Source organism: Carassius gibelio, chromosome A3, assembly GCF_023724105.1.
Source record: "Carassius gibelio isolate Cgi1373 ecotype wild population from Czech Republic chromosome A3, carGib1.2-hapl.c, whole genome shotgun sequence".
Lineage (NCBI taxonomy): Eukaryota > Metazoa > Chordata > Actinopteri > Cypriniformes > Cyprinidae > Carassius > Carassius gibelio.
Window position 1 is genome coordinate 11,052,491 of NC_068373.1, and position 26,665 is coordinate 11,079,155.

A 26,665-nucleotide genomic window follows, 5' to 3' on the forward strand; every position below is an offset into this window, starting at 1 on the left:
ACCAGAAGGAAACTAATTTAACAGACAAACAGCACATAAGGACACATGAGGTTAGTTGGCAGAAAGGGTAGGGAATACATTGATTTTATTGTATTAAGGAACACAATTATTGACATGCATTCATTTTCTATTGAAACAATATAAAAAAAAAAGATCACAAATGAAGGGAAAAGCATTTGTTATTGTGTATATATATATATATATATATATATATATATATATATTTAAAAAAGAGAAAAAGAAATAGAAATGTTATAAAGACAAAAAAAAACATTGCAGAAGGGAAAACTATTAGAATGTAATTAAATTAAATATACAATAAAATAAAAATAACCTTGATATTTTGACAAGAGTTTGCAAGATTTCAAAGAGATGTCTGTAAGATGCTGCTGAACACGGTATTATAACCTATAACACATCTACACAACTAATTGGTAATCTAGCACAGATTCTAATCTAAATGCATCCTAGATTAGATCAGATCCAAGTTATCAAATACTTCTGTTCAAAGTTTGTGAACTGCATCTTAAAGAGTTTCGATTTCCATCACCACATCAACTCATGGAATCAGTCCAGGATCTCACTGAATCTGTGTATTTGCTCTTTGTTGGGAAAAGGGGTCAAATCAGGTGAATCATCTGTGTTTTCATAATCAAAAAAAAAGAAGTAAAGTGTCCTAATCTCATGTGAAACCGCCTTACTCTTGCGCTTCCTCCTCATTCTGTTCCCAGTGTTTTTGTTTCTTGCGTTTTCTCTCCGCCATGACCAAGGCACCAAAAACAGTCACAATCACAGTAGCGGTGATGACTAACACAGTAACCGTCTCCGCCACACACAGCTGGCTGTCCACCCAAGCCAAAAATGCTCCGACGAGCTGCCAAGGCTACCGACAAGTTACGTTGCGATAGTCGTCCACGTGGAGGTGCCGCACGCTGAGCAGCTTACTGAAGACACGGTGCAGGTCACAGTCACAGTTCCACGGGTTCCCAGCCAACTGCAGGTGCGTAGCAGCTGTGTGCAAGCTCAGGAACGTCTTGAAGTTTAGATGTTCCAGATGATTCCCCTCCAAACCCAACAGAGACAGACTGTGCAATGGCGCTAGTGCATTGACCTCGATCCGAGAGATGTTGTTGTTGCCCAGGAGCAGAACTTCTAGGGCGGGCAGCATTGTGAAAGATCGGTCTCGCACAGCACCCAAGTGGTTCCCTTGGAGGTAAAGGTGGCGCAGACGGGACAGGCCACGGAACGCACCTGGTTCAAGAGACTGGATGCGATTGTGGCTGAGGTCCAGCTTCTCAAGGTTCTCCAGATGCTCAAAGCCTGACGTTTTCAACAGCTGCAGTGCATTGTGGTCCAGACGCAACTCACGCAGAGAAGACAGGCTCTCTGAGAAGTTAGGAGGGATCTGCGTGAGGTTATTACGACTCATGTCTAGCTTCTCCAGAAAGGACAGAGAGAAAAAAGCCTGTGTGGGAAAACAGACATTTCTTTCAAATGAATTAATTCATTTACCAAAAAAAATTATAAATAAATCACTCACCCTCATGCCATCCAAAATGTAGATGAGATGAGTTTGTTTCTTCATCAGAACAGATTAGGAGAAATGCATTTCTTTACTTGCTAACCAATGGATCCTCTGCAGTGAATGGGTGCCGTCAGAATGAGTCCAAACAGCGGATAAAAATGTCTTTCATATGATGTCATACTGCTCAGAAAATCAAAATCATGTTTTGGTCTTTTGGGGATTAAAAAAAAAATATTGAATGGATTTTTATTATATGCAAACACCATGAAAAAGTTAATTTTGTGCATCTGATGTCCCCTTTAAGACGTTTTAACCCTTCACTACCTTAAACCATAATAATGCCTTCTCCAGTGAAAAAGTCCATTGCTTGTCCTCTCAAAATACACCACCATTTGTTTAGCACTGCTTTAGACTGTTTTCACTCGTAAACAGCGCCTGATTGGTGCATATTTCTCTCCTGATTTAGACTTTTTTTTTTTTACCGTTTAATTTTTTTTGCCATTATCAATGGTCTGAAATTAAAATTGTCTTTTTAAGTTTTTTTTTTTTTTTACACAAACAGCTTTTTTCTTTATACAACATTTCCTGATACTCTGGAATCGTGTGGATTACTCTCATCATTGTACATCAGCTGTTTGGACTCGTTCTGACGGCACCCATTCACTGCAGAGGATCCATTGGTGAACAAGTGATGTAATGATAAATTTCTCCAAATCTGATCCCAGGTTTTTCTTCATATCTAAATCTTGGATGGCCTAAGCGTAAGTACATTTTATAAAATTGTCACGTTTTGGGGAGAACTATCCCTTTAATTAGCTGGTTCAGGTGCATTTGATTAGAGTAGGAGCTGAACTTTGCAGGGAAGGTAGATCTCCAGGAATAAGTGCTCTTACCTGCGTTTGAAGAGCCTGGATGCTGCTGTCTGAGAGCACTAGTATACGCAAAGACCAAAGGCCAGCAAAAGCTCGACTCCGGATCTCCTTAAGCTTGTTTCCTCCCAGGTCTAGGAGCCAGGTGCCATGGGGGAGACCATGTGGGACGTCCTCAAACCCCCTGGCGTGACAGTCCACCAGGTCTGAGTGTTCATAACACCGGCAGAGGAGACTACACAGTCTCGAGCTCATCGACGGAGAGAGAAAGAGTAAAAACAACGCGATGGACGGCAACATGATGTGATGACAGCTTCAAGAGAGCTGACTGGAGCTCTGCAGAGCGCGAGAGTGCGGTCCCGTATTCTGCATGCGGCGATTAACAGAACCTCAGCTTTCCTCGGGAGAGGAACGAGATCTCGGTGATAAACGCATCCGTTTCTGTTCAACTGTAGTTTCTGTATGAAGACGGCAAACTAGACTTATACAGTTGAGTTGAGCAGAATATTCGCAGTGCAGCTGAAATGTCTGTCAGAAGCACGAATCGCCTTAAAACCAAAAGCTCACACACGCAATAACAGATAGTTGCACGAAAGAAGAAAAATTAGTCTTTGTCGAGGAAAAAATAAAACCGTACTAATACAGAATGCGCGCAACATCAATTAATTAAAAGTTATTGTTTTTTTCATTTCCTCCACTAAAAATACAGAAATAAACGTGGCTTTCTTAGTCAATAACAACTCTTCTTACGCAGTTATTCAGTTCAGCTCCACACCAAGATGCGCAACGCACTAGTGATGGGAAGACTCATTCCCGCGAATCGGTTCTTTCGAACAGGTTTAAAGAACCGGTTAAGAAACGCGATTCCTTTACGTTATAACCATAGACTTAAGGTCATAATTTAATTGTATAAAAATAATAATTGCATGCTCTAAACGCTCCAAAAGTTACGTATAGGGAGTACATATTGCGGTTTATTACTTATTTTATTGTGTCAGTTCAGTTGGTTGCAGCTAGGATTCAGCTCAAAAAAAGTATTTTAGAACATTAATTTACATTAAACTGTACAAGTTTAAGTTTAGTTTTAGTTGAACACACACACACACACACACACACACAATATTATATATATATATATATATATATAAATAACAGCTAAATTTAGTCATGTACTTCTCAGCACAATCTTCCAAAATTATTGTAAGCAATTCAAACTAGAAATTCCCATGTTCAAAAAGGAGTAGGAAGTTCATAAACTTTTCAGGTCCTACCCCATTTCTCGATGAAAAAATCATTAACATCTGTCTGCTTTTGCTTGTAGCCTATCGATTATTTTATTTATTAAAATGAACTGTTTTGCATTTGCTTCAATAAAAATGTCATAGAAATATTTTCAGCGCTTGTTTTATGTAACCTATCATTTCATCCGCCTTGTGAACCGGTTCAAGAATCATTAAACACCAACAACATTTAATTAGTTTTTAGCTAGCCTCAATAACCATTCACTGTGTATGTCCATAAATAAATAAAAAATCCCAATGAATCTTGACGGAGACTGACAGTATCTAACATTCTGACATTTACTTGTGTTTCACTTAATAAATTTAAAATAAAAAGTACAATTGTTACATTTGTTGAGTGTACGTGTGATATCTCATTGTAAATTTAAGAGGCCCAATACAAAGCCCTAATAACCTGGATGAGCAATGGGGGTCAGGGACAGAAACACAAGATCATGCGTTAAATAATGCATAGGTTTGTACCTTAATAACGGAAAAAACTTCAGCATCAATGATTCATTCCAGTCAGGGCTGTACATATTCAAACTCAAAATGACAAGGGATCCCCTTTGATTCCCTAACAAAACGGTCCCCTGTACTTGACCAAGTTGACTAAAACCTATTCTGTAAACCATTTTATTATATATATAATTCTGAATAAAATAAAATCGAGATAAAGGCAAGTGAGATTTTTCTCTTTTTTTATTTGTTCATTACTATTTTTAAAAATAAAAAATAAAATACTGCAAAAGAAACCTTTAGGCAAACAGCAACCCCGTTAACACACAGCGATATAAACTGGTATGTAACGTGGATGCCTGTCACAGCTTGGCGCCACTGCTAGAGCCTCCATCAGGCTACAAGGTTCACGAGGCTGGGACGGGGAGGATTTCGGCTTCGAGCCGGTGCTGCCCGTCCCCCCTGTCCCAGTCTCTTAACATGGCAAGATATTACTTTAACATTTCCTTTTCCCAAAAAAGTGATTACAAATATTCCCGTTCAGAAAAGAGATCAGTCCTGTCGTGAGAGTTGAGCGAGATACGAGCCGTCTAATCCTGACACACGTCTAAGCTGGAATAACAAAGAAATCCAAGTCTCTCATTGGTCACTGCATGTACCCCCTATCAGTTTGGATGTGTTCGGATAGAATAACAATACTACAAACATTGCATCATAGAAAATGGTCCCACTATGGAAGAGGCATTCAAAATGGCAAGTACAGGACCAATATGGAAGAAAATCACAACATCATATATTACACATAAACTGAAAGGATGCTTCCAGTACTCAAGAGTGTTACTCCTTCGTCTGTCACTTAAAAGTGACATTTGCAAGTAAACAAAAATTGAGGATTTTATATATATATATATATATATATATATATAGTGTTTTGGAAAATGAGATGTTGGGTAGATGCTAAGTGCAATTCAATTTCCCCTTACTCCACCTTCAGCTCTCAGTCAATCTAAATCTAAAACTAAAAACTAAACCCTGCATGAGCGCTAAGGAAGTCAAACTGCATTTATCCAATCTGAAAGGCTTTAGAAGTTAGGAAAATAGTTTTTGTTCTACCCTCACACACTTAGTGCCACATTTTGTAGTGGTAGAAAGGAAGATCATGGATTGGAGGAGAACATGTGATTTCTTTGTTGCTATCCAAGCAAGATGAAATGAACAAGTGTGTTATTTGATGACAGGAGGAAAAAAACAGAATGGGATTCGGGGGAGTGACGTTGGAAGGGAAGTCAAACGTTTTCTATATGAAATGATTTCCTAAGACGGCACTCTATTTTTGCCCTCTCTTTTGTCAGTGGAAGCAGTTTTTCTCTTCAGATATGTAGGACCATCATCCCTGCTCAAAATGCTGAGTATCAGCTATCTCAACCTTTATATGGTGACTGGTTAGAACAAAAAAAAGAAAAAGCATCAGAAAATATTAATTTAAACCAAACAACACTTCCTTTGTCAGCATAATGTTTCCTCTTTCTGAGCCTGGGCTCATGATGATAAAGCAGAGTCTTTCTGTGTTTGTTGAGCTTGCTGTGAATGCTGCACTGATTTCTGGCTCTCCAGATCTCGAAAATGTTTCTCGACCTGTTGACAGAGAGCTCAAAGGTTAGCACAGCAAGACACCTCACCAAAAAATACACAATAAATAACAAACAAAAAGTCACTGTGTCGATAAGATGTTAACCCTTAAATGGCAACATGCACCACGGGATACATATTCATTAGTCTCTTGTAGGAGGCACGAGGAAGAGTTTTTCATTATCACAGCGGAGGTTGTTTGGAGTCTGGGGGTCACATGACTTGGTTCAAAGTTTCTGAGCTTGTTTGATCAGTTTGACCTAAAGCCACCGAGTACAACACCCAATGGGGCTAAACATTCAGAAAATATAGAAAGTTGGTATATATTATTTGGTTTCACGATTAATCAAATGCGACTATTCGTGATTATCATGCGCATTTAGTCAGTAAAGCTGGTTCTGTGATTAGCAGTAAATCTCCATTACCTGTTTTCAGGTGGAGCAGCATTGACTACACAGAGCTAGGGTGGGGAAATTCTCATTATTTTTTAATGACAACAACTCAATATTGATTCCCAAAAGCCACAAATCGATATTTTCCGATATTTCAGCAAACATTTAAAAGAAGATCTGATTAATGTGAATCTTTTCATTAGTCTTCTCCACCAGATGTCACCCTCTTATTTAAAAAAAATAAGAGCCACCTTTCCACTGTCTCCGACGAACGACAGCCCAGATGTCATTCATTTCCAATGGAAAGTAGTGCGGGAGCTGTGTGGAGTTCCAATCATTATGCGATTGCGGAAATTTCGGATCTGATTTGAGCTTCGGATGTGTTCAAATATTTGAACTTCTGCTGCTAGACCATATGCGACCGGATGTGATGTATTCTTATTAAAACTATTGGCGCGAGGTCAGAATTACCAGTGTTTTGTTCGCTTTAACATTATTATTAACACTATTTCTGTGATTTAGAATAATTATGGTAAAAATCATTTTATAATTATTAAACCTTTATTTACTTTGATTAGCCCCATAAAACCTACTGTTTTTATTTTGGCGGGTCATTTGATTTGTGATGATGCATTCATACATTAATTATATTCATTTTACAATGGTGAATATGGCGAGGTAACGGTTGCCGAACGACCAGTTTGAAAGTTCTGCGCGATTGCCACTAGAGGGAGAAGTGCGACAATCGTGTCCATGATTTATTGCCTTAGCGATTTAATTTTGGTTAATTGTGTAGCTCTAATATGTTAAATACCAATCTTACTTTTTTTTTTTATTCCTGTACTGGCAAAAATCATTGTAATACGCTGATTTGGTGCTGAAGTAACATTTCTTATTTTTAGCACAATTTAAAGCGGATACAGCTGTGCGTCAGCAGTGATACAGGATTCTTTGATGTTATAGAATCAGTTTCATGCACCCTGGCAAAATAAAAACATGAATTTCATTTTCAAAAAAGAACAAGTGAGTAAAACAGATTGCAGAGTTGAGACGACTTACTATTTTCCGCACGTGGCTTAAAGCGCTGCCCTCTTTGCCTTTACAGTTGTCCACTTGGTACGGCGGACTGATGACCACATCATCCATCACCATGATGTTTTTCTCTTGCCATTTGCAGTCTTTGATGCTGTGGTGAAGATGAGGAAGAAACTGAACAATTCATTCAAGCCACAGTTGTTTCAAACACAAGGACTGTTATACTAATATCATCACATATAGATTCAGGACAGGCTGCGATAGAGCAAAAGCCCGAAGATAAGCCAACTGGAAGGGAGCATTACAACATTCCCATCACGTACGTTTTATGAATGGCCTGGAACAGCTGTTGGCCCTCTACAGATACCCCAGCACTAACTGCATAAGCTTGCAACAACTTCTCTTCCTTTTCCGCCCGTGCTCTATTCACAAGCTGCACGTAGAGGACGAAACACAAGAATATATTACAAATGAACACCGTTCTTAATCTCTTATTACTAGACACACAGATCAAATAGGTTTGGCCTTACCTTGTTAAAATTGAGAGCTGCTAAAGGGGGAGGAGTTTCAGCACGGTCACTGATGACGTCCACATCAGACACGTAGGCCAAGTTAACAAGCACCACGTCGCTGAGATTGGGTTTACCGCTGGACGGGGCACATTCTGTTGCCAGGAGTCAAGGTGCTGTATTTATTAAAGCAATGCACGCCCCACACAGAGAGATGGAAGCCACCTAGACAGGTATCATCACGGCTGTAATTAGCTGCAAGCCATTCTTTGTGTATTTCTGCACTCTGGTTTCATGCTTAGCATCTCATGTTAACAAACAGGATAAAATGACATGAATGTCTGTCAGTAAGGAGATGAGTGTCATGGTGGAGGCTGTTTACTAGCATGACCGAGTGCAATCAGATACGAGCCGTGTCCAGCTGAGGAGAGAGTACTGTGGGCACTATAAGTGTTCGTGCTGGCTATTGAGGATTTAAGATACATCTCGGAATATTTCTAATGGTTTAAACTGAACACCCCGGTCTCCAAACCCTCATAAATCTCTTAGTTCTAGAAAACAAGACGACATGAGGGGTTTTCTGATGCATGTGTCAAACTCTGGTCCTGGAGGGCCAAATATCCCGCAGAGTGTCGCCTCAATTTCATCAGGACTTTAACATTACCAAAAGACATGATCACATTCTGCAACGGAAAGTTACAGTCATGAAAAATATATAGATCAATTTAAACCATTATCTGTTGAAGTGAACAAATCAGGCCCTAAACCCACGGTGTGTGAGTGATTTTTACTCTATAAAAATACTGAGCGAAACATCTAGCCAATTTTAAGTGAAGAGCACAATAGAATTAATTAGCAAAACGTCAAATTATTGTGCTTTCTTTAAATAAAATGTCATACAATATTTCTTACGAAGCACTTCCAAACTGAGCTTTCTTAAGGGAAGCTTACTAGTCATCATTAGAGAGTAAACTAATGCAATAGCTAGCTGAGCTAATCATCTGAAGAGGTTTCAGAAATCTCCTTACACAGAACAACTGGTTAAGGACTGCTCTTACCATTTTCTTAGTATTGTTTTTTTTGTATGTAGTGATTTATTTGAATAGAGGATCGCAGCACATCAGCAGGATAGCAAGCACACCACAGGGAACTCATGGTGACAGACAACTGCAATTATCAAAATATGGTATGATGCGTGGGAGACATAAAACAGTGAATGTACATGCATATATGTAATATGCACGCCAGGATGCCCATTTTGTGTCAAGCAGAGGGACTAGAATGTTAACGTTGAGGCTGGCTGACGCCCCCCGAGCACGCATGCGCACATCTGAGCACGGCAGAGCGCAGTGCTGTGTTCGACAGCCCGTCCACCCGCATCCACTTCCATTAAGCTAAGCTTGATAGCTGCAGTTCAAAACATACTGCAAATAAACGCGCTGAAGCCTTTTGTTTAAGTCAGAAGAATTCAGGTCTTCTAAATTGGATTAACATGATTTTTCTATAATTATTTTTCAATCTTGTGAGATTAATGGATAATGATGTTAATTCTTTAACCCGTTTGACGGAGCGAAACAAATGCGTGGATCGGTCGGTTTGAACGAATCATTCGTTGTTCTTTCTCTGAAATCTCAGGGTTGCGAAATAAAATAAATAAAATTAAAGGGGTCAGAAAAAAATTATTATAGTAAACTAAATCGGACAGATTACCATAAATGACTTAAGTATGTTAAAATTATAATTTAGCCTTTTTTGGTCTTAGTTTCTTTAAAATTTGATATCCATAACTTCACAAAATGTATACATTTATTTAAAAATGGTTATATTAAAAATAAAGTAGTTGAATTACACACACACAAAAACGCCAGGGAACTGATTGAGAAGATCCACAACTAAAATAATGGCAATTTGACATTTACACAGATGAGCAGAATCTACCAATAATTAAACATTATAATCATTACATTATATTATGCTAAATACTGAAATACCCATAATACAGCGCACGTTTGTGAATAAAGATCCCAGATGTTCTGTGAGAACACGAGAACCGAGTAATAATTAACGCTACTATTATAAAACACTACGTTACTTAAAAACAACCAGGCTAAATTTCATGCTGTGCGAGTCCAAATGTGTTAGTTATCGAGAGGATGTATGAACTAAACAGCACGAGAATAGAATGTTGTAATGAATCGGAGGTTCATCGCGCGCCACCTGACTCACGTGCGCTCAACACGGAAGCGAGCGCGAGTGGACGCTCTCCACCGAGGTGAAAATGTCTTTGGCATTTACCCCAGACCAGGCCTGATGCAGTTGTGGATCCCGATGATTCAATGACAAGCTGAGACGACAAAAGGATACTCAAAGTCAGCATCTTGGAAGGGTAGTCAAAAGCGACGACCTCTCCCTGTAGGCGCTGGCCCAGGCAGGTGATGCAGGAGACACGGCTCCCGACGCTGAAATACTCCCCTGGACCAGGAGCCGCCATCTTCTCCGCCAGGAAACGGGAGCAGCACTGTTGCCAACTCTCGCGAGACAAATAAACAACCGCAGCTTCAAAAACAAGCACAATTTTTTTTTATGATTTATTATTATCATCAGTATTATTTATTATACATTATTTATTACAAATAAAAGAGCCTGCAACATATTAAACTGAAACCACTCGTGTATCTAACTATGACAAAAGTGGGAACAAAACTCATCTCCAGTCACCTGTGAGCAGAACAGGAATGGAGAAAAACACAAGAACTTCAAAGAGGAACATATATACTAAAATATAGGCTATTTAAACCATTAGTATTAGTATAAGACTATTTTTTTTATTACAGCCCTTGATCATTAATACATAACACAAATATTGTAAAAAGTAGGCTAAAATAAATTCATCCCACTCCTCTACATCTACTTCTATCGTCGCTTGGATTACTTGGATTCTTTTTGAACGTGGTTTTCTTTATTAATAAGGGCGATAGGGGGCGGGAAATTTGGCAAATTACGCTGCAGCACTTTTAAATTATTGCAGTTATTTATTTATTTATTTAAATAATTCCCCAAAACAGCATGATTTTTAAAGGCAACTTTACAAAAAAGAAGCCCAAAGTCGCCGACTTGGCAACTGCGGGGAGCTGTCACCTCATGTGAACGCGCGCAGCCGCGTCAGCGACGATGGGAGCGCGAGGAGGCGTTCCTCGGGATGAATGAAGTGACGCAAAACCCGCCGCTGTAAACGAAGCCACGCCCACTTTACTATGGCGTAGTAGTAGATCATGAATATCTTACTACAGCGTACTACACACCCTCATTCACCCAGTTCTCACTTACTCATCTTCCTGGTTTATGCACAAGGTTGGCTGAAAACACAGAGTGGCCTGGTTTTACCTTCTGTGACCTCATTCAGCGCCGCCTTCTAACCTTTTTGTTGCCCCAGACCCCCAGATATGATGATCCCACTTGCAAAGGACCCCTTAAAGGCAGCTATATATTTTCAAGTATAAATACCCTTTTATACAGTGAAAAAAAAAGTGTAAATGCCTAAATAACTATTATATTTAACTTTTTTCTACCCACCATAAAAGTATTTTTTTTAGATCTATGTATAAACACAAAAATAAATTAAAAATTTGGTCCGTGGTATTACAAAGTTCTCATTAACTCATTATTTTCTTCACTATACTTTCCCATGGACAGTATAAAACCCCATGAGCTAAATGAAAAAAACAAACAAACAAACAGATACAAATACAATAAAACAAATAAATCGTCACATGATTTCTGGGCTTAGCTTGCACCTCACACTCTTGTATTTTAATATGAAAATTTTTGTATGTGATTATTTTGTCTACAGTTAAAAAATTTAAGATTATATTTGCAATTACTATTATTATTAGTATTATTAAGTCATTATATATTTTATATAAATTATAAATATAGTTCAAATGCTAAAAAATAGTAGTAATATATTATTACAAATGATCAGTGATTTAATTATTTAAAAGAATCACTCAAATATACAGAAATTATGCTGAGATTAAACATTTTCTGGATTTTTGCTTTGTTAAAAAACAAACAAGCAAACATCTGTGCATTTATTTTTTTTACTCCATTTAAGATGATATGCAGAGCATACAGTACAGTACACACCTAGACAACACTGTATCTGTATCGGCACTGGCTCAAATGTTTCCATGTATAAGTTGAGCAGTTATTTAAAGAAGTTGGAAGAAAAAACAAAGAAACAGCAGGATTCAAAGGGACAGCAATTTTTAATGATTAATAGTCACAGTAATAGATTGCTCAAATAGCGTGTATTGCACATGTGTACACATATATGCACCCTATATACACGTGTGTAGCAGTTAGTATACACACCTTTGTATTGTCGCAACATGAAAGCATCGAAAGAACACAATAAATCAGGGAATGTGCTTTGATAATTTCAGATAGCTTCTGCATATCAATATGACCAGAAGATAGACAAGAAAGACAGGAGAGTAGAGAGCGAGAGAGAAAAAAGATCTTAAAAATCCAAGGTCAAAAGATCTCACGAATTGAAACACCCAATCACAACAAGTGATGTAGAACAGCAAAGAAATGAAGGAGACACAACCTCTATTTAAAAAAAAAATATACAAGCACTCTTTGAACCTCGAGGTCACTACATATACACAACATATGAATTATCAATAAATATACATATTTACCAAATAGCAAAATATGTGGCAGAGACAGTAAAGCCATCTTCCACGGCGAATGTCCATGTCTTTTACACATACAGAGGTTTCCCGGTGTCCATCGTAAGGCCCTGCTCACGCCGTTGACGTTGTTTTCTTTGAGTAAAGAACAATGCGAAAGAGACCATGTTGAAAAATGTTCATCGAAAACAAACTGTCTCCCTCAGCGCCTCGTTTAAGAATACCAAGTGTCATACTGCATTACGTCTGAGCAATTATTTCCCCTTTATATGTATTGCTCAACCCCTCGCACCCAAAGAGAAGGTTTAGGTCTCAAAAAGGGACTTCTCTGCATCAGCCGATTCATCCAGAAAAGTATAAAAGAAACGGAAAGGAAAAGGAGAAAATGTGTTCACCACCAACTGCACGGTCAATAAACTGCCACCATGTAAGGTGAAAATACGAAACTCTGCACAAATGGTTGATGATCTACATCCAAACGTTAGGCAACCTGATCAAAGTAGTTCCTGATTTAGACAGCACATCCCATAGCCACAAAGAAGAGGGAAATTATCTTAGTGTATATTACAGTATCTAAGTACAGAGGCTAGTGTCAGCCTGATTTTTCACTAAGTGTTTCCTGTTTCTTTTTAACCGACAGCGATTGGCGCGAAAGCAATTCAACGGTTAGAGACAGAACGAACAGCTGAAGGTGACGTTAGTGTTTCAACAGAGTAGAAATACTTTATCAGACGGTGACGTAACAGAGACCTGTTGTTGTCGCGAAAAAAAAAAAACGCAAAACAAAACTGGCCGTTCACTATTGTAATATATCTTTAAAAAAAGTTATTGCCCAGAGGCTATGAGGCCGTCGAAGAGACATTACGCAATTTTTCATCGATTCACAATGAGACATGTAATCGATCCGTAAGCAACGCAACCAGTCATTTCTGACTCCACATAAATAAATCAAAAGAGAGCAGAGTCGAGAAATGTGCAGCGAAGTTTCTGTCGTTACAACATCAACAGTTCATCGGTGTATGTACACAAAGAAAAAAGCTGGCGAGAGTTCACACGTCATTTGCTGAGATAATTCACTCTGCTTTTAATGCCTCGTAATTTGCGTCTGAGAACTGAAAGTAAAAAAAGAAACGCGATTAGGTTCGGACCTACAGTGTAGTTATTAGTGCAAGATGCCCGAGGGCCGGTTCAGTCTCGTTAAAAAAGTATTTGCCATTAGACACGTCGTCATCTCTTAGACTTCTGTGCCATTCCTAAAGGAAGAGGGTGACATTAAATAAAGACGCAGTGGATTACATCGAATTTGGCCCCTGAAACGCTTTTGTCACACAGCGAAAATGTAATGAAGGATTGTTATTTCAGGGTCATAAACAAGCCATTGCATTTCATCCACAACTGCACAAGTGATTAACCAGCATACAGCTGTTAAACGATTAAACTGTCAACAGTTATGAACAATACTAATCAGTCTGAGGAAAACTAAGAGGATAAAAGCTATATCAAAAGATGTCGAAAATGTAACCAAAAGTTTGCAGAGTGTTTTAGTGTTCAACAAAAAAAGTGGTATTCACTCTTATTGCCGGAAAAAAATATCCTTAAATCCTGAAAAGGGACAATGCCAAATGCACTGCACAGTGACATAAATCAACATCAATGATAATATTTGTAGCACGCTGTACATTCCTCATCAGAGAATACTTCAAATCAGATGACCAAATTAACACTGATACAGACTTTTTTCTTTTCTTTTTACATTTTTGTACAAAAAAAGGAAATTTTTTAATAAACAAAAAAAGTCACCGCTAACGCTCTCTCGCCAATAGAAATAACGTCAAATAAAACAAGTGTCAAATAAAAGAATGTAAGGGAGCCAAACAAATAAATGATCAAAGGAAAGTGAAATTAAAGTAAAGAAAGTTGGTCACAACATCTTCAGCATTTCCAAACAATCAGGTCGTGTGCTAGTCTGCGGCACAGGACTGATAAATAAAACAATCGCTGAATTTCTTTCGTTTGTTCTTTTGTTAGCATTAAAATATAAAGTATCAAAACTTTTTACCCAAGAACATAACATTTACAGCCAAAAAAAAAAAAAAAGGGAAACCTAAAGAAATAAATGGAAAGAAACTGGGGCAGTAATAATTTTGTGCTCTCCGTCGTTCATGGCTAAAATGAGTTTTCTTTGAAAAAATTAAGGCATTTTGAAAAACAAACAAATTAATGAAAGTTAAGTCTGAGGATTCACGATTCATTAAGTATTGGTGTTGTCAAATGTTTTCCTTAGTATAAAAGGCACCAAGTTCTTGGAAAAAAAGTCTTTCTCGAGACATTACCACAATGCGTCTATCCTCGTCCTCCACCGAAAGTAGAGATGGACACTTTGAAAATCTTCTCCTGGTATTTGACACATCTGTCTTAAAATGGATGGGCTGTTGAAATTCACGTTTATGTGCGAGTATGTTATAGCAAAGCCATATATTTAAAAAAAGTACTGTTTTCTCTAAGAGAAAAGAAAGGCTAACCATCATTCTGGATAAAAGTTTGCAGGCTCTTTTACTGTAAGTACAACCACAGCTGATAAGAAAATGTTCCATAGGGGGTATAAAGTATTTATATATACTTTTTGTATGTTCAAATGTGTATACAGTACACACAAAACTACATATATATGCTTATATATATATATATATATATATATATATATATATATATATATATATATATATATATATATTATACTTCTATTTCTGTTTGTGTGCTTTTTATAACAGGCTATTATTCAGATGAACAAGTATACCAAGTAATCGACACAGTACAGTGTAAACGAGTATACTTGTCTGCAAAAGGTGTTTCGACACATCAGGCTCCTCTTTTGGGAACCGTGTTGCTTGTGTATCTGTGTGTTTTGTGCTGAAATATTTTTGCTGCTTGTTGGCTTTTTTTTTTTGTGGAACTTTGTACATTATACTTTGTACAGAAAACAAAGCTCTTCGCGGCCCTCTGAGCGACAACATCCCTGTGCTGTCGCAACATTTTCCCCTTCCTCCTCTTCTTTTTTTGCATTTTCTTCTTAGTTCAATACAATGAGAAAATGAAATCAAAGGCCTCTCTCTGAAGAGCACTCCATTGTTCGGCCTGTCCAGCTGCGCAACCCTCACTGGAGTGGTCCTGTAATTACCCATCATGCCTTGTCGTCCCCTTTCGGCAACAGTTTGCTATGCTTTAACCTCAGAAAAGCGAAAGTGGGTGGGCTGTGAACGTGTCAGTCAAGCACCTGGAAATGAGTGAAGGACCGAGGGAAGCAATCAAAGAGCTGGGAGGAGGAACATGAGGCGTGACCGGTGCCAAGCACGTGTGGACAAGAAGGTTTGAGCAGTGATGCACTGTGCTCACTCTTCTACAACACGGGCTCCTCCTCCATGGGCTCCTCTGCTGATCTGAGGAAAGAATGATCGGTTATTGAAGGGTAGAAGTATGTGTGTATGACAACAGGTTCTACTCGACTCGAGTGGCAGTACCTGCTGGTTTCTGTGGAGTCCTTTTGCTGATCGTTGTCCACAGTGAGAGAGGCCATGGCGGTCAAAGTGTCTGCCTCGTCCTTCTCCCGTCTCTGAGTGTCCAGTAGAGACTGGCCCACTGTAGGAGCCAACCTCTGCACTGACGGCCAGTGTTTACCTACAGATCATGAGAAGAGAAAGACATCGAGACCTCAATACCAACTAAAGTGAAAACCAAAATTCAAACCATCGAAAAACATTTTCTTCACTTGAAATAAAATAAAAAATGAAACCGTTTTTGTGTCGGCTAGTTGCCGAGGCAAGACTTCTGATTCTAATTTAGTTGAAAAATTCTAAAAATATAAAATTCTAAAAATGGCTATTTAAAATAAATATGGAAAATATCAAAATAATTCAAATATTAGCTAAATTATACTAAATAAAATTTCTCAATACTATTTAAAAAAAAAGATGATTATGACTTCTTTTGTTCCATGACAGCACAGAAAACTACAAATAATTATTAAATTATATAAAATGAATATATTTTATATATGTTCCATTAAAAACATTTCTGAATAAATCCATTAACACGATACTGATATTTAACACACTTTCATGTGAAGTAACAATCAATGAATGGATGTAGAAATGAATACAATTCAATCTTCAGCGAGTTTCCTTCAGTTGTACTTACTCTGAATCTCAATGACCCTCTCCAGAGAGGCTGTGGCTTTTGGACACGGTTTCTGTTGAAGCACTGTCAGTGGTACAGGATCCAACTGCAGCACACACCAAAAAAATTATTTGTTAATTTCATAAATACGAACACTATTAAAAACTCACGTTCTGCTAATATTGACCTTGCCATTTTTACAGTATGTTGAGGGTCCCAGAGACCCTAATGATGCATGTGTAAATATAATAATACCAATTTTAAAATTAACTTCTTATTTCCCCTTCAAATTGTTCAAACACGTTCCTCTGAGCTAATTAAAACCAATCAGGCAAATATTATTTCAGCTTTAACCTCTCGTTTCATCGATGAGTCTCCAGAACAGAAGGGTTAAAGCAGAAGCACTGAGTTATGCGGCTCAAATATAATCGTGCACTGTTTAGATGTGTGTGAATGAATGATGGGCACCTCGTCTCCGAGCAAAGCAGCCACGCACGACTCGGATGCGTCACAGATGGCGGTGAGGTCGTGACCTCCTTCCAGCGCCAAAACCACACGGCCGCCAGCCAGCTTCATCAACTGCTTAGTGAGATGACCGAAACCTACGCACAGAGCCAGGAGCATGCTGGGTAATTCATGATCTATAAACAAACTCCAAAGCCTTCAGCAAAACTTCCCCCAGTTATCATGCTATTGAGCTCATACGGCCTAGTGTACTACCAGTCTGACACCAATATTTACTGCTCCGCCAAAGCAATGAAGGAAATGAGGTAGAGAGTCCAAGTTCCAATAAATAAATGGATTTTTTGTGTATAATACAACCCATCTATGCAATCAGTGGGAACAAACAGCATTTGCGCCATCTGACCTCTTGTACTGGAAAGGGAAAAACAGCAAACTCACATTTAGCGGTGACATTATATCCACCCAGGGGGGACTGGTGGCCCTCCACAGCATCAAAACCAGCTGACACTAGCACTACATCCGGGGAGAACTCATTGGCTATGGGCATCACCACCGTTCTGCAAGCACACAGACACCGAGACTTTGATTTACAAATGATCTGCACAGACTTAGATGAGTGTACTCCAAATATTTAATACATTTCTAAAGAGCAATCGCTTTGACATAAAAAAATAAAATAATAATACACCTGTAAACAGAGCTGTGCAAAAGTCTAAGGCTATTAGTATTTTCACCAAAAACAAAAAAATAAATAAAGGTTTTAAGCTAGTTATTTCTATCTTTTGTCGTAGAGTCAGTTGGAAATATCAGTTTACATTTCCAAATTTTCCTTTTGCCATTAATTGTAATAATGCAGTGAGATTTTTCTTTTGCACAAGGAGTCTGACAGCAGCCAGTGCTTCACACAGAGATCTGATCTCATCATCATCCAGAACTCAATCCAGAAGAGCAAAGCTACTGTAAAACTATGTGCAAGATTACAGGACTATAGCTGTTTTAAACAAAAAGGATCCTCACACCAAATGTTGATTTGATTGAGTTAACTGAAGTTAATTGACAATTAAAATCTTTTTATGACATTTTTTTTGACAACATCCTCAGACATACATTCAAAAATCTCACTGGATTATTACGACTAATGGCATAAGGAATGTTTGGAAATGAAACTGATATTTCATACTGAGCAAAAGATAGAAATAGTCAAAAAGTGACTTAAAACCTTTTTTTTTTATATTAATAGCCTTTTTCGCACAGTACTGTATATAAATACACACACACACACACAAACCCACACACACATTTTGAAGTGTTGAAAATCACTATATTTATTATTTTGTTTAAGGCTTCTTACATGTTCTCTATTTCTCTCTGACAGACAGCAAGTGCAGCTCTCACCTGAAGGCAGTTAGATACTCCACATCACCCATAGGGGGCTCCACTCCACCTGTCCAGGCAATGTTGACATTAAAGCCCTCTCCTGGACCTACACCCACCTAGAGAGGAGCCCATGAGACAGTCAGTAAAAACAAGACACTGGAATATTTCCACAAAACAAAACAAAAACAAGGCAATTTTGGCCTTGTGACTACAGAAGGCCACTATTCCCACAGTGACTGAAATGTTGTTACCTCCTCAGGAGCTCCGCTGCCTGGGAAAAAGTTGCCATCGTCATAACGGTGCAGGGAAATGTACAGCACATTGGGGTCATTATAGAAAGCCTGCTGGGTCCCGTTTCCATGGTGGATATCCTATGAAAATGATTGGAAGATGGTTTTGTGACACAGAGTCGAGTCTGGTTTCGTTTTTTTGTGGTTCTGTTAACATGTCAATGATATAAAATGAATTTTAAAGAAGATTTTCATCTAGTAATTTAGTAATTTAGCTTGTCACGTGTGTGTATCACATGGAGATCCTAAAAACTCACCCAGTCTATGATTAGGATCTTGCCCACCCCGAGTTTCTGCTGCAGAAGTTTGGCAGTGATGGCCACTGAGTTGAAGAAACAGAAACCCCTGCCGACATACACACAGAAGAGTGAACTCGTATTCATCCGAACACACACAAATCATTTATCCATCAAGATAACAAACATCTGTACACACAAAACTCACACCAAGACATAAAAGTCTACATAAAAATAATTTAAATGCATTCGTTTTTATGTAGAATAAATATGATGAAGTAAATAACTTTAAATGACGTACTGAAATATTTGTAATACAACATTTTACACACACTCAAAGAGGAAGGCATTTAAGACCACTTACATGGCAGTTGATTCCTCAGCGTGATGACCAGGAGGACGGACCACCGCAAACCCGTTCTATCAGTCAAACAAAAATAGACACGAAGGGAGATGAGGACAACACAAGAGATGTGATATAATATAGGCACTAAATATTTATGCCAGAGCATCGAATCAACACTAAGCTTGGGTTAAGAGAAATAAAAATGAACCTTCAGTTCTCCGGCAGCAACTTTGAATGCCAGCTCGATGACACAGCCCACTGCCATCCGGACGGCTCCTGATGAGTGCATCTCGTTCCACACTGTGTCACTGTCCACCTAAAGGACATCAAATAAAGTTCAGTACTGCCACAAATGGGTGAACTCAATACTGGTCCTATTTACTTCCGACATAAATGTCCATGGTGTTATTATAAGTATGTGTGTGTGTGTGTGTGTGTGTGTATATATATATTTTTTTTATTTAAAGGCTTTGTTTTATTTTTATTATTATATTTAATCATATCTATAATGTATATATTCCAATCTAATCTAACAATAATAATGCAAATTTATTTCAAATAAGATGAAACATTTTTTAATAATAATAAATATAATTTTTGTTAAATGTTTTTATTTATTTTAATATTATACTTTGATGATAATAATCATTTTGATGTTTCTTTTTATTATAATATATATATATATTTATTATAATCGAAAGCAACCATGACAACATTAATAATAATAAATTAAATTATTAAAATAAGATTACATATAAATACTACTACGTACTACAACTAATAATAACCAAATAATAATGCAAATTTATTTCAAATAAGATGAAACATTTATTAATAATAATAAAAATAATTTTTGTTAAATGTTTTTATTTATTTTAATATTATACTTTGATGATAATAATCATTTTGATGTTTCTTTTTATTATAATATATATATTTATTATAATCGAAAGCAACCATGACAACATTAATAATAATAAATTAAATTATTAAAATAAGATTACATATAAATACTACTACGTACTACAACTAATAATAACCAAGTACTAAATGTAAGTAAGGTTGGACAGTCAAGGAAAAAAATAATATAACCAATAATATTTAATCCAATAATCCTTTTCACAATCCAAACGAATCCTAACAGACAAATTCCTGCCTACATTATTTGCCAGAATATTCAGTTTTGTTTGGAAATACCTCCTATAATGTAAAATGATATACAGTGTAAATGCCATTTCATTCTTTATAAAACAGATGAATGGAGAAGACGTACCCCAATGCCTCCACACGGTAGGACAGCATACATTTTTTGACTTATTGGACCTGGAAAATAAAATAAAAAAGCGAATCAGAAGCTGTTCTAAAGCAGTGTTCTGTTGAGCCCCACATCTGTTGTTCACACATGATCTATTCAGTCAAAGACATAATTGGCTATGCTAGTTCAGTCTGGAGGATGCTCACTGGATGACGCTGAGGCAAGCATCATCTGTCTCGCTGTTCTACAAAGAGCACTCAAGGTCGAAACTGTCTGCACTTCTGCAAAGTGTGTCTCACTCACTGTACAAGTGGAGGTGGTGGAGTGATCGCAACTGCACCTTCTCACCCGCACACACACACACACACACACACTTCACTGGTGACTCAGAAGCGGGGGTGGGCAAATGTCTAGGGCCTAAAAAAAGCCTAGGCGTCTGTCAAAGGAGCTTCACTTCAGCAAGCCATCGGATTGGAAGCAAGCAATAGAAGCTTTTCGTTGATGGTGTACTCTAGAAGGAGAATCCTGTTTTGGTGTCCTAAAATCAAGACAGCAGCAACTACTTACATCGCAACAGAGAGCTTGTAAAACACACCTAAAAGTTTCTTGCTGTCCAGCTTCTGTCGGTTCAGTGGACTGGTGCCGTAGAGCAGCGTGTGGTACTCTGAATGCACTGTTTGGATTTCATCTAGTGTGGCCTTCCTTCCTCTGATCCTCTGCACACAAACAAACACAGAAGTGCATTCAGGAAATGTCTGTGATTTACCCCAACACTACAACGATTCCCACTATTCTCAAAAACTGAATGATGAATTATGAATTTACATGACTTTTCTATGATCTTTAGAAACATTTGTGATTAAAGATCTTAAACAGCATTTTGATTCAGAGTCACTATAAAGTATTCCGATTATTCATTATTGTTTAAAATCGAATGATATTTTCATGTTTACACTGTCTGATGGAGCCATAAATTGCGAAGCTGTGAAATTTCGCCTCTAAATGATTGGTTTAATTATGTTATAAAACATGCTGCTCAAAAATATTTAACATTCAAACATTTGGGGTTGGTAGGATTTATTTACATGATTGGTAAACAAGTCTCTTTTGCTCACCAAGGCTGCATTTATTTGACCAAAATACAGTATAACCAGTAATATTGTGAAATATTATTACATTTTTTTTATTTTTTTTTAAATGCAATTTATTCTTGTGATGTCATCATCATTATTCCAGTCTTCAGTGTCACATGATCCTTCAGAAATAATTCTGATATGCTTATATGGTGCTCTGGAAACATCAATGTTTAAAACATTTGTGTTGCTTTTTTTTTTTTGAAAAACCATTTTTTCAGGATTTGTTGATGTATAGAAAGTTTAAATGGCAGCATTTATTTAAAATAGAAATCTTTTGTAATAATGTCCTTACCCTCACTTTTGATCAAATTAATGCATCCTTGCTAAATAAAAGTATTCATTCTATCAAAAGAAAAACAAAGCTAGTGTGTATTTGCAAAGAGCTGAGCTTTAAAGGGGTGGTTCAGTGTTTTTTTTCTAGGCTTGATTGTGTTTATGGGGTTGCGGTCTAACAAATTAATTTTCCCCCATTTTCTACCTTTATTCCACACTGGAATATTTATCCCTTCTCTGAGAAACATGCTGGTCATTTCCTTCTTTTATGAAGCCCCTCCCTCAGAAGTAGGTGATGGGCTCTGATTGGTTAGCTAGCCCAGTGTGTTGTGATTGGCTAAACCACCTCTAGTTTATCTCTAATCATCCTGCCCCTCACCTCAGCGGCATGTGCAAATGCTACTGCTTCTGTTAGCATTTAATATATGGTTTTATCCAAATTAAAGCATTGATGAAGTACGGCAACAGCACCCGTGTCCATGTTTAATGCTTCTCATAGATATGTATGTGAAAATAAGTGTTGAATTGCAACAGTTCATATTCGGAGAGAGATCAGGCAGAGCAGGGGGATGCGAGGAACAGTATTAAGAACCTCTGCATTAGAACATTGATTTTGAAACTTGTGAATCCATTAGAATCATTAGAAAATTGGCCTCCTTGCCTCCTTTGTTGCCTTTTCCAGGGGGCGGGGTTTATCTGGGTTTGTTATGTCATGAACCTGGGAAGTAACTGGTTTGTAGTCCCTACCAGCCATTTTTGTAGGCATTAAACTGAGAATTTTAAAAGACGATATCTCCGTTGGTACTGAACTTTCAGCTTTGTAACTTTGCAGATATTGTTTATGTTCAAACAGCAACAGTACACACTAACTAACGTTAAAAAACGTTAAACTAACGTAAAACTAACGTTGTTTCTGCATGACCCTTCCAGTAGGTGGCACACTCACCTCACAGCGACCAAGCAGCCCTGTTTCCTGTAGCCTGGACCAAACACTCTGAATGCGACCGGCGTGTTCGGGATGGATGTTTGTGTTCCCACATATGCACTGGTGCTTTAGCATGAAGGTGTCATACACCAGCCCTGTAGAGAGAGCCAGGAGATGATTAAAATACAAGTCTAGCAATCCCAGCATCAAATCCATCCTGAGTATTAATGCTATAAAACATGAATTAAGTTTTAATCTAATACACAAATTGCCAATTCTTAATCAATTCTCCAGTCAGGTGCTGTCCTGTGTAACTGATTGACAGTGGTGCAGTGTACCTGTTGTGAAGAGATGCTTAATGGGCACCTCATTCAGGGGTGCTCCTTTAAGACTAGAAGTGACGGGGGATGATTGTGCCCTTCCCAGAGGTCTGTGGGGCATTCCTGTGATGGACAGAGAGGCCTGGAACACATTCAGTTGCTGCACATGCTGCTGGTCCAAATACTGCAAAAAGAGAACCCAAATATCATGAATTCAGTGCCGTTCAACAGTTCAGATCTTTTTTATTCAGATCTGTTCAGTACACTTTGAACAGGGTTCTGTTCAGTATAGTTTAATTCGGTACAGCAGATTTAAGTACAATTTAAATCAGTTTATTTCAATTCAGTTCAGTTTAGTGCAGTTTTATTCAAGTTTCAAGTTCTATTCAGATCAGTTTCGCTCAGAAATGTACTTTTTTTCTGTTCTGTTCAGTTCAATTAATTTAAACAGCTATGTTTATCTTAGCTTCAGTTCTGCTTAATTCAATTGACTATTAATAAAAACTATTATGTAATATAAATACTAAAATAGAAACAAAATATTAATAACAACATTAGCATGTTAAAATGATGATATCGGATGTAATGGTGATACTAACCTTGGTACTAAAGTATTTAAACAATATTTATAATACAATTCAGTTCAGCTAAAAGATTAGGCTTCATTTACTTCACAATTAACTACATTTAATGTAATGCAGTTTAATAAACGTTTTTTTTTTTTTTAAGTTAAATCAATTCAAAGGCCCCAAGCTCATTTTTGATAATTGAAAATAATAATTGAAATAAAATGAAATAATAATGAAATTACAGAATTAATTAATTTTAATAATCGAAAATATTATTAGCTTTTTCATATGAGATTAAAAAAAACTTAAACTTAAAAAAAATGAAAATATTGCCTTGGCAATTAGCTGAAATAAGTTTAAGCAATAAATTAATAATAAATAAAAAAATACACACACACACATACATATGTATATATATTAAAGATAATATTAAGTAGCCAAAAGTACTAAATGAAAATCAAAAAAATAAAAGAAGCTGATTCAAAATATTAATAAACACTGTAATCTAATATATATAATACTAAAATAACACTGGTATGAGGGTGTAAAGAGCAAGTTAAGATCATAACAGGCTAAACATCAGTCCAAACACACGATCTGGACTATCTCACCAAAGAAACAGCGAACTTTTGCCAAAAATCTACTCAAAAGCCTCCTGCAGTAAACAGCTGCAGAGTCTGCTCTATATCAGATTAAGGAATGAACACGTGCATGCGTGCGTGAGCCGCACAACAGCCACTGATGCACTACAACGTGTAATGGAAGCACATGCGAGATGATGGGATTCATACTAGTGTTTTATTTTTTATTTTTTTTGCATGAGACCTTGAGGTTGAAGGTATGCCAACACTCAAATATTCACAATTCCCTTCTCCATGCCAACTCCCTCTTTATTCAAGACACTAAAGCCATGCAGCATCTGTCTCACTCACTATGGCAGGAGACGGGGCTCAATTTGTATTCAAGATGCTCAGGCAGACAAGCAGAGGCATTCACACACACACGAGGACAAATGTTTTAATGAGAAGGAAAGGCCAGCTAGGGTAGTGACTGACCAAAGTGACAAGTGTTTCGTATATCGCTGCCTCAAAGGTGACTGCATGTCACAGCATAACAGATGCACACAAACACACACTGTGGCGTGTCACGTCACCCCGGTGGGCTGTGATTGGGTGTGAAGTGCAGGGCAGTGAAGGCGGGCGGGGTCTGGAGGAGGAGATGAATCACCAAGGAGAGATGAGTCAGAGACGATCCATTCATGGGGGAGTATATGTGTAGATATGTGAGTGTATGTGTGTGTGTGTGAGTCTGCCGCTGCGCAAGGAGGATGCAGTCTGAATTCTAATGCTGTGCTCTTTTGAATTTTTTTCTCAATGATTGCAGGCAGAGCGAGCGCGAGCGAGGAGGAGGGTGTTGCTCTTTTTTTCAATAACTCTCTCTCCTGCTCATTCACTCTCACTCATTCATTTGATTTTCCTTCCTCCCTCCCTCACAACAGAAGTGTGTGTTTGTGGGGTCTGTGTTAAGTTCACCATTAGCTCTTTTTGAGGATCAAATCTGCCTGGAATTCATGCAAATGCATGGGCTTGAATACATAACGGCATGAATCACTGCAGTGGTGCTACCGTTATATATATATAACAAAATGACGAATAAGAATTGAGAGATCAAAATTTATCAATAGATTAATTATTACAACATAACACAAACATGAGGCACAAAAGCCCTTATGAAAAGTATGGTAATGATGATGCAGTATAATGAGTGTTTGCAGCATAGTGAAAATGAGTACTTTGAAAAAATCATTATTAACCTAATTTGCTTTGTATTTAATTTGCAGCCTTTTCTGTTCCCGTTTGTCCGGTCGTGTAAATTAGAGGTCTTGTTTTGTTTGTTTGCCTGCTTAAATCACCTTAAAGTGGATTATTATAGACATTTCAAACTTTATCATTATCTTTGTGTTCTTCCCTCAATCTTGTGAGACGCATAATAGTATAAAAATCATATTAAAATATATCTATATATTATATACTATAATATATCAAAAATACAACATTGCCAAGTCACACTGATGCTATAGTTTTAAAACGCTACTTTGAAGAATACAATAGTATTACTATGAGGGTAATGTAAAAACAAAAACAAAAAAACATTGTGCCACATTTAAAATCCATGGTAATACAATGGAACATTTTTACATGATAAGAAGAAACCTACTCTGTAACTTTTTTAAAAAGATTCTTCTTAAAAAAGTGCTGTAGTACTGTGTATCAGAGAGTAAAGCCAAGGTACTTTTTTGCAAGATAATAATTAATATTAATAAAGAATACATTTAAAAAGTGCAGCTCTTTGACAAAAACTGGTTTTACACTTTCTGGACAAAATGTGAGTGGTGCTTGCCTCTATCGGCACCATGATGCTAAGAAGTGTTGCTTACTGGCTCAAGTCACAAAAGCTCACCTCTGCTTCCTATTAAAGTTGAATAATTTTTGATAAGAGTTTGGTAAAATCCTGAACCATGTATGAGCAATAGTAGTACCTTTAATCTAAATGCCTAAGCAAGCAGCACTAACTAGACAAACCTCGGAGGACCCCCCCCCCCCACCATCGTTCCCAAGTCAATTTCATTTCATCTTCCTATCTAGCAATTATTTATCTGTCTCTCTTCCCCTCTTCTCGCCTGCTCCCCTACTGCCTCCAGTAGTGAGTCACTGGTGGGAGGAAGAGAAGAGAGCAATCTTCCTCTTTAATCCCTCCTTTTCAGGGGGCGAAAAAGCTGCAAACGCTCTGGTTGAGAGGGATACCCTCGATCTCCAGTCAGCAAGCCCCCGCATGTGCGTCCCAACACTCATCAGGAACTTGCCTACGCACTTAAGCTCTTGAAAAGTGCAGTGACAGAGTCATC

The 26,665-nt window shown here is 37.6% G+C and overlaps 3 protein-coding genes across 7 annotated transcripts in view; all 3 read right to left on the reverse strand.

The window, feature by feature from the left end:
* Positions 1–69: 69 nt before the first annotated feature.
* si:ch211-237i5.4 (slit homolog 2 protein) lies at positions 70–3,507 on the reverse strand. The gene is made up of 2 exons (XM_052538811.1): positions 2,419–3,507; positions 70–1,465 (listed from the first exon to the last, which is right to left on the reverse strand). Exons 1-2 carry the CDS (start codon positions 2,692–2,694, stop codon positions 884–886), a joined length of 858 nt encoding a protein of 285 aa, XP_052394771.1. The 5' UTR covers positions 2,695–3,507; the 3' UTR covers positions 70–883.
* Positions 3,508–4,358: 851 nt separating this feature from the next.
* LOC127946539 (protein LSM12 homolog B) lies at positions 4,359–10,483 on the reverse strand. The gene is made up of 6 exons (XM_052543187.1): positions 10,417–10,483; positions 10,063–10,254; positions 7,720–7,853; positions 7,513–7,622; positions 7,214–7,340; positions 4,359–5,768 (listed from the first exon to the last, which is right to left on the reverse strand). The coding sequence occupies exons 1-6, from the start codon at positions 10,466–10,468 to the stop codon at positions 5,673–5,675; spliced, it is 711 nt and encodes a 236-aa protein (XP_052399147.1). The 5' UTR covers positions 10,469–10,483; the 3' UTR covers positions 4,359–5,672.
* Positions 10,484–11,947: 1,464 nt separating this feature from the next.
* LOC127946556 (histone deacetylase 5) overlaps positions 11,948–26,665 on the reverse strand; it is a 70,674-nt gene continuing 55,956 nt past the window's right edge. For all 5 annotated transcript variants that reach the window (XM_052543251.1, XM_052543243.1, XM_052543236.1 and 2 more), the window contains 14 exons: positions 23,210–23,375; positions 22,893–23,026; positions 21,133–21,253; positions 20,556–20,605; positions 19,491–19,598; positions 19,301–19,356; positions 18,958–19,045; positions 18,662–18,781; positions 18,429–18,526; positions 17,472–17,590; positions 17,037–17,170; positions 16,590–16,674; positions 15,914–16,070; positions 11,948–15,832 (listed from right to left, as the gene is read on the reverse strand). In XM_052543251.1, coding sequence (XP_052399211.1) covers positions 15,793–15,832; positions 15,914–16,070; positions 16,590–16,674; positions 17,037–17,170; positions 17,472–17,590; positions 18,429–18,526; positions 18,662–18,781; positions 18,958–19,045; positions 19,301–19,356; positions 19,491–19,598; positions 20,556–20,605; positions 21,133–21,253; positions 22,893–23,026; positions 23,210–23,375 — 1,476 coding nt within the window. In that variant the 3' untranslated portion in view covers positions 11,948–15,792. The remainder of the gene's footprint in view (positions 15,833–15,913; positions 16,071–16,589; positions 16,675–17,036; positions 17,171–17,471; positions 17,591–18,428; positions 18,527–18,661; positions 18,782–18,957; positions 19,046–19,300; positions 19,357–19,490; positions 19,599–20,555; positions 20,606–21,132; positions 21,254–22,892; positions 23,027–23,209; positions 23,376–26,665) is intronic.